Here is an 8,362-nt window from a genome sequence, read left to right as displayed (position 1 = left end):
CGAGCTCGACTTTGTGCACAGAATGCAAACCCTGCTCCTGCTTTGGGTCTACAGGGACCGCATAGTCCTTAAAAACACCCCCAGAATACCACGAGGAACATGGTCTTAAGCCTTTTCCAAATCCACTAAACCAACAGACTGAGGAGTACAACCTCCTTAGCTTCTGCAAGGGTGAAGATCTAGTCCAGGCCAGGCCAGTCCTCGGTACTAAATGTATTTTATTGCGTAGCTATCTAAAGCTTTAAAATTAGACCCATAGGAAGACGATAGAAATGTTTCAAAATGACCATTTCTCATTTCAAGGAGTGTTAGTGTCACAGTTTTATTTTTAACATTCATTCTGATAACACATTTATATTTGATGTGTAAGAAAATACTTTTACAGACAATAAAAGGGAAGCATGATTGGATAAAATCTATACATAAAGAAAAGAAATACATGTACAATAAAAGTGGTTTACAATGGTTATTTACAAAAACAATGATTAGAAACATTCACTTTTGAACATTTATTATCCTTGTTTCTGTATTAAGGGAGCCCAAGATTCACGTTTGATGACGTGTTTGCAAGTTAGTGATTCTGGACGGGAGCATTTGTTCAACTTATCATTTCTGAACCTGAATGATGGTCTGTTGCTGTTCCGGTAAGGACATCTGCACAGATGAACTAAACCGAGGGAATAGATTCTTGTTATTTGGAGACGTGACCCCTGATCAGTTTGAAAGACTCGCAAAGCTAAGGTTGTCTCAATTTGTCTTTTCTAAGGAAAGAAACTGTACAATAAAGCGTGCCAGTAGGAAGCGATCACTGAAGTCAGAGGCGATCCGAGCGATCGTGAGCAGCGTCTCTCAATCACCGTGGCGTTGCGATGACATCGTAGCGCCGAGGTAAATTGGCAAAGCTGCTGTACTCCGGGATGAGGTTGATGCTGTCGGGGTCTTCGGGGCAGGACAAGCTGAAGTCCTGCAGGATTGCCACGAGGAAGATGAACAGCTCCATACGTGCCAGAGACTCGCCGACACACGATCGTTTTCCTGTAACGAGGATCACGAAGTTTAGCCACAAATAATAAAAATTGTAGATCGTGTTTCCACGGTGTGATGATTTTCTTACCTGCAGAAAAAGGAAGGAAAGCGGGATTCTTCTTAAAGTTGCCGTTCTGGTCCAGGAAGTGCTGGGGGTCGAAGGAGATGGGATTGGCCCATTGCTTCTCGTCTTTAAGCACAGAGTGCAGCAAAGGAACTATCACGGTCCCCTTCAAAGATAAAACAACAACTGTCATTAAAAACAAAGGGCACCAGATCCTTGTAGCTAACAACTTACGCTACCTTAGGGATGGTGTAGCCCTTAAAGGAGATGTCCTGCAGGGCGTAGTGAGGGACACTGAAGGGGACGATGTCCAGAAAGCGCTGAACCTCGTGGATGACGGCATCCGTAAACGGGAGGGACTTTCGATCCTCCATGTTGGGACATCGTTCTTTCCTGATCACGGCATCGATCTCCTGCTGCATCTTTTCTGAAGAAAAAACAAAGAGACGCTTTGATCTGCTGCCCGGCCAAAGACACCTTTACTTGTAACCGTTGCCTGTTATTGAGGTGGCGTCTCACTGGGCTGCGACTCGTTGGTGAACGGCACTTCAGAATGCCTCACAACATTCATGCGAGTTCGAAGCACATAGTCCTGTTGCCCGAGATTTGGACGGTTAGAGAAATTAGTGCGACTGGTTTGTTGTTAATGTTGTCACAGATGACCTGACTGAGCAAAGAGACTGATGAAGCCTTCCGGATAGAAGGCGAAATGTTTCAGCACAAAAAAAGAAACTGTCCAGATGACCTGACTGAAAAATATTGGATTGTATACCTGGATTATTGAGCATGGACTTTGTTGTTAACCAAATACAGTTATTGCTATTTTTTATTTAAACTAATACACTTTAGCTGAACATCTCACTACACTACCATGCAACTTATCCCTCAGTTTGATTTGTCAGGAGACAAATGTTAAATTAAGTGGCCTCCCTACCCTTCCTTGTGAGCACACACAGACAGTGGTGGTTGTGTTGCTTGTTTTTTGAAGACCTGGTTGCCTCTTCAAGCTCTGATACTGCTGCGTTACCAAAAGTAGGGTTCAGTGGGGTCGTAGGGTTCAGTGACGCTGGAGGTGGACAACACGGTCTAGAACTGTGGTGCCCAGTCTTGGTCCTCAAAGACCACTATCCTGCAGGTTTTAGATGAACCAGGATTGGACACCGCTGGTCTAATGTATAGAGTAGTCCCTCACTTATCGCGGGGGTTACGTTCCAGACTCCCCAGCGATAGGTGAAAATCTGCGAAGTATGTATGTATTTTAGTATTATATTTTAAGGCTTTATAAACCCTTCCCACACTCTTGCAATGTTCTTAACAATGCTCTAAACGCTCTAAAAGAGCACAGTGAAAGAAAGCAGACAGACTGAGTCACTCCTGAGGGCAGACTGGCCATCGGGAGCACCGGGACATTTCCCGGTGGTCTGGCCTGCTCAGTGATTGCCAAGCGGGACCAAAGGCTCAGTTTGGGTCGTGCTTAATTATTTTAAATAACAATCCATGCTGCTCACTCTGGTATCTGCCTCACAGAAGCTCCCACAGCAGCAATTGGGAAAGACAGACCCCACCCCCTCCTTTCTCTTTCTGAGGCTGTCTGTCACAGCAGAGCAGAGACACACAACAGGTTGTGCCTGCCAGTTGTGTGTCTCTGCTCTGCTGTGACAGACAGCCTCAGAAAGAGGAAGGAGGTGACCCCTCGGTGATCACTGAGTGGGCCAGGCCACCGGGAACTGTCCCGGTGCTCCCGATGGTCAGTCTGCCCCTCAGCACAATGCTCTGGCTGGTCAACTTCCATCAATCAGCCAATTGTGTGTTGTGTACAATCTTACGTTGAAAACCCGCAAGTCCGCGAAAGTCGAACTGTGAAGTATCGAGGGACTACTGTACTATTGCATGTTGCACACAAAGATGGCAACGGACCACTCGCTGGTTGCCAGTGCTCAGAGAAACGACCCGTTTTCTTGCCACTTTGCCCGGTGAAGCGCCACCTTTAAGAGACCTACCCTGAATCTTGTGGTGTTTCATCAGCACACCGAAGGCGTATCTGATGGTGGAGCTGGTGGTTTCTGTTCCCGCCAGGAACAGATTCATCACTGTAGCCACCAAGTTGTCGAAGTGGAACTCAGTGGAGGGATTATCCTTTTCCTGAAACAAACAAAAGTTAAACCCAAGACATTAAAATAAGCTTTTAGCTACTGGGAAACCAACGCCTTCTTTCTTTAAAAAACATGACTTTGTTGGATGAATGTTTAATTTTTTGGACTGAGGCTATTCTCGTGATGCAGGAGAGTTAAACGTCTCGTTGCCCTGCAGTCAAAACAGATTTGATGAAACAAAAACATCCGGATCTTCCCAACCTGGTCGGCCCGGATGAGGAAGCAGTCGATGAAGTCTCTGGGTGAGCTCTGGTCCAGAGTCTCTTTGTGCTCCTGGATCTTCTTCATGACAAACTCCCGGATCATTTCGACTCTTTCAAAAACGGCTTGCTGTTTGGCTGAAACACACGCCATGAGCCAGGGGAAGATGTTGTACATCTGGGGGGAACAGACGCCATCTTTGTTAATGTTTGTGGGAAATGTTGGTAGATCGTTGCAGATTGAGGTAATTAACCAACTAATATTAAACGACCCATTGGACCCCCTCCTCCTACCATGCCCGTAGGGCTGCTGTTGAACCGGGTCACCTCAGAGATGGTGGCCATAAGCTCCAGGAACTTCTCGTCATCGTAGCTGAAGCGCTGGCCGAACACCAGGCAGCAGATCACGTTGGACACGGTGCGGCTCAACAAAATCGACGGGTCGAAAGGTTTACCTGAAGGGAAAAAAGAAAAACGCATTTTCTAAATGTTCTCCGATGATCGAATGCGTTTTATGTGCAAAAAGCTAAACGTTTAATTAGAGAAACTTTTTTTTTCCTGAGACGTTCTGAAGCTGGGTTAAAGCTGAAAGAGGCAAAAGGCCAGCTAAAAGCTTAAACTTGCAGAAATGTTGCTAAAAGTAACAAAAAGGCTAGCTCAAAGCTAACATGACCAAAACACAGAAAGCTAGCTAAGTAGCAAAACGATAAATAAAAGCTGAAGTAGCAAAATATTAACTAAAAGCAGCAAAATGCAAGCTATTAGTTCCAAATAACAAAAGTAGCTAAAAGTTAAAATGGCAAAAATAGCTATAAGTTAAACGTAACAAAGGCTAGCTAAGAGCTAAAGTAGGTAAAGTCTATCTAAAAAAGCTTTTTGAGATTTTTCTACTTGGATTATTGAGCATGCATCAGGATAGGTAAAGTCTAGTTATAAGCTAAAATAGTAAAAGCCTTGCTATAAACAAAGCTCAATTCAATTCAGTTCAGTTCTATAACATTATTTATCTGAGGAGCAGACTGATCTAGCTAAAAGCTAAAAATAGCAAAATGTTAGCTAAAAGCAGTAAAAACTGTAATAGCAAAAGTAGCAAAAGGCTAGCTAAAAGTAGCTAAAGAAGAAACAGACAATTTTCTGAAGCAGATTTCAAAGTAAATGATATTTCTAAGGAACTCTTCATGTCTTTCTATAAGTTCATATTTATAAATAACGTTAAATATTTTTAAAGTATAAAAGTTACAACAACTAAAAGTCACAGCAGCCCTCTCCTGAATGAGCCGAACATTTTGATTTATGAACAGCTTAAACAGCACAAAGTCACTAAAAACTGTTAACCATAAGACGAAAACAGTGAGAACGCAGCCGGCCTGCTGGTTCTGGTCCTGCTGGTTCTGGTCCTGCTGGTTCCGGTCCTGCTGGTTCTGATCCTGCTGGTTCTGGTTCTGCAGGGCTAGACTGAAATTGATCTGTTTACATCCAAACCCACTGATTTAAAGCACGTGGGTCGATCTGTCGCAGCAGCTAAAGCATAAACTTTTATTGACAACATACTTTAAAAAAGATAAACACGTTGGACCGAGTGTCGGACAACGGTTGTTTTTAATTACGTCAACAAACTTTGTGCTGTTCAAGCATCAACATGTTCAGCTTCATGATCAATAGTTAGCTGTGGCTTTAGCTTTTTTTAATCGTTTACACTTTCTGAAATATTGAACTTTGTTTACAAACATTCATAGAAATACATGAAAATATTTTCTATTCCTTCCAAACATCAAATCTGCTTCAACAAACCATTTTATTTTGTCCTCTTATGCTTTTAGCTACTGTTTAACATATTTTAGCCATTGTTTTGCTAATTTTAGCTGTTGTTCTGCTTATTTAAGCTACTGTTCAGCTGTTTTATTAACTATCATTCTTTTAGCTTTTGTTCTGTTTTCAACGTTATTATTTTCATCTACAGTTTTGTGAGTTTAGGCTACTGTTTAGATAATTTTAGCTGTTGTTTTGCTAATTTTAGCTGTTGTTTCTTTAAGCTACTGTTCAGCTGTTTTTAGTGTTTAACTACCGATCTTTTAGCTTTTGCTCAGTTTTCAATGTTATTATTTTCAGCTACGGTTTTGCAAGTTTAGGCTATAGCTAATTTTAGCTGTTGTTTAGCTTATTTTAGCTAGTGTTGTGCTACCGTTAGCCTTAGCTTGTTTTATCAGTTTGAGCAAACATCAGCAGTCTGACACACTTTGCAGATTTCTCTGGTTCCCTGTGACGTCAGAGGTTCTCAAGCTTCAGCTTCCTGGTTCTTCAGTTAGAAACATCTGGGCTCGTGCTGCAGAACCCGTCCAGGTGAGAACTCACCTTTGAAGCTCTGGATTCTGTCCCTCAGGTGTCTGCTCTCCTCCTGGATCCACTCCTCCATCCCTTTACGCCCCATCCCAAAGTCTCGGAGGGTCGTGAGCGTGAAGCGCCGCAGCTGGCGCCACCGATCCCCGTTACTGATCCCGAGACCTGCCGGGACAAGAAGTGGGTCAGAACTCACCGAGGCCCGGACAGAAGGGTGGATCGGACTGGTTCTGGGTGTGTTAGAACCCAGACAGGGACTGACTGGACTGGTTCTGGGTGTTAGAACCCAAACAGGGACTGACTGGACTGGTTCTGGGTGTTAGAACCCAGACAGGGACTGACTGGACTGGTTCTGGGTGTTAGAACCCAGACAGGGACTGACTGGACTGGTTCTGGGTGTTAGAACCCAGACAGGGACTGACTGGACTGGTTCTGGGGGCTTACCGAACCCTCTGGTCGCTCTATGCAGAAACGGCACCGGTGCCCGACCCGTGAAGTCCTCTGCCTGGTCCACCAGGGCCTCTTTGACCGTATCGAACCCGGTCAGAACCACTGTCCTCTGCCAGCCCAGCTGCAGGGTCATCACAGGACCGTAGCTTTTACTAAACTAAACACACAGAAACCACAATTACTCAAACATCTGGATCCAGATCTGATGTGGAAAAGGTCCACTCAGAACCGGGCTTTCTGCCAGAACCGGGTCGTGGACGGTTCTTACCTCCACGAAGCTCTTAAAAGGAGCATTTTTGTCGATCTGCAGCAGGTTTCCAATGATGGGGAGCGCAGGGGGTCCAGGAGGCAACCGAACCTTCCTGGTTCTGACGTGCAGGAACCAGATCAGAGCCGCGCTCAGGCCCAGCAGGATCAGGGTCGTAGAGAAGTCCATCCTGGTCTGGACTCCTGGTTCCTCCTCTCTGCTTTTATCGACCTCCTGTAGATGATTGACAGGTGTCTGCCACGTGACCCGTTTTACGCACCGCGCACCTTCACCTGGTTCAGGTTGTGGGTGAAAAGCTGCAGCTCCGTTATGTCACGAGGATCCAGAACCCAACAGAACCGGCCCGCAAACATAAATCACGAACTTTGGGTTAAAACGAGCTGCAGACTGGATCTGGTCCGAACGAACCGAACCCAGTGTACAAAAAGTCCAGATCGCTTGGTGGGCCCTCCAGGTTCTGACTCGAGTTTTATTTTTATTTTTTGGTCATTGTTTAAAAATCTTTTTTGAAGTTTTCTGGAGCCGCCCGGTGTCTCTTGGGTTGCCAGGTACAAAAAAGGCGAAATGCCGCCAATTCACGTTAAACTCATGTTTTGACTCAAACTCGGAGTTGCCAGATAATTCAATAATTACCGTATTTATTTTTTTCATTCAACCTATATTATATATATATATATATATATATATATATATATATATATTCAATTTATACGATGGTTTTAAGGTCTGAAAGAACAAATAAAACCTGAAACTTAAAATAAAGATAACAATAGTAAAAACACGTATGAAGGTTTTTGTACAAACTATAGAAAACTAACTTAAAACTAATTTGTTACGTTCTGAATATAAAGAATGAACACAAACTGTTTATCAATATTAAGATGACAACAAGTCAAGACGTGCACTTTGAAACATTACAGCGCACATGTTCATCCTGGATCATTATTTGAGTGAGGATAAAGATTAGGACTTTTTGTTGGGTTTTTATTTGTGACTCACTTTAAACTTCTTTTAGAGTTTATTTGTGGAAATCAATCCTAATTCTCGCTTGTTACATTTTGGCATTTGATTCAAAGAACCCCCAAAATAAAAATGTTTTTTTCATAACAGCCCTAACTTCAGCAGTTTTCTGTGAATGTGTTAAAAAAGATGAACTTTCTGGATTTCAGGGAACAAGCTTCCTCATGAAGCGGTGATGAATCACTGATGAATATTTCTTTTTAAGCCGATCATTTTGTTACAGAAAATGTTTTCACATATTGTAGAAACCAGAGCAGAACTGCTGAAATGAACTTTTTCTTATTGTGCTTAGATGCAGAAACATGAGAAATGTTCATGTCTTTGGTATTTTGGGTCAAAAAGGAACCGAGGAGACACACGACGCTCCAGAGCTGCAGATTTATACGACTGTAGATCATTTGAGAAATCACTATTTTGTCCTACAGCGCTTGCTGTACACATAGGTGCACTTGCAATGTCCTGCTGGTGTTCTGTTCACAGTTCTCTTCACTAAAGATACAAGTGTGTCTCCCAGTTCTGTCTTCCTTTTATTACAATGCTACCGTAGAGAAGGCATTTACATGGTGTCAGAAGTGGGATACAAACCCACGCCTCCATCAGAAGTTTGGGCATTTGTATCCACCTGAAACTTCTTATTCATGCAAACACCAACACATCATCGTCTGGTCCGTCCAGGCAGAAAGAAAGCAGAAAGCTCTCCTACACTCAGGACGTCAGACAGTTTGGGCCAAAATCTGATCTCTTAAAGCCGCTGTACGATATTTTGTCCTTTTCTATCTGGCAACCCGGCCTTACATGCTGAACACATCCCAGGACTGCAGAAGGTCTGAAGAATCAAACTCAG

General features: G+C 43.4%; 1 protein-coding gene across 1 annotated transcript; it reads right to left on the bottom strand.

Annotated features, from left to right (window-relative positions):
- Positions 1–366: 366 nt before the first annotated feature.
- Positions 367–6,669, bottom strand: LOC119410807 (cytochrome P450 2F3). The gene is made up of 9 exons (XM_037677728.1): positions 6,499–6,669; positions 6,225–6,387; positions 5,796–5,945; positions 3,738–3,898; positions 3,445–3,621; positions 3,091–3,232; positions 1,330–1,517; positions 1,115–1,256; positions 367–1,035 (listed from the first exon to the last, which is right to left on the bottom strand). Exons 1-9 carry the CDS (start codon positions 6,664–6,666, stop codon positions 854–856), a joined length of 1,473 nt encoding a protein of 490 aa, XP_037533656.1. The 5' UTR covers positions 6,667–6,669; the 3' UTR covers positions 367–853.
- Positions 6,670–8,362: the final 1,693 nt, after the last annotated feature.

This window comes from Nematolebias whitei, chromosome 6 (genome assembly GCF_014905685.2).
Source record: "Nematolebias whitei isolate Nwh7 chromosome 6, NemWhi1, whole genome shotgun sequence".
NCBI classification, from domain to species: Eukaryota; Metazoa; Chordata; class Actinopteri; order Cyprinodontiformes; family Rivulidae; genus Nematolebias; species Nematolebias whitei.
The sequence above is the reverse complement of the archived record's forward strand: the minus strand, read 5'-3'. Positions and strand labels throughout refer to the sequence as shown.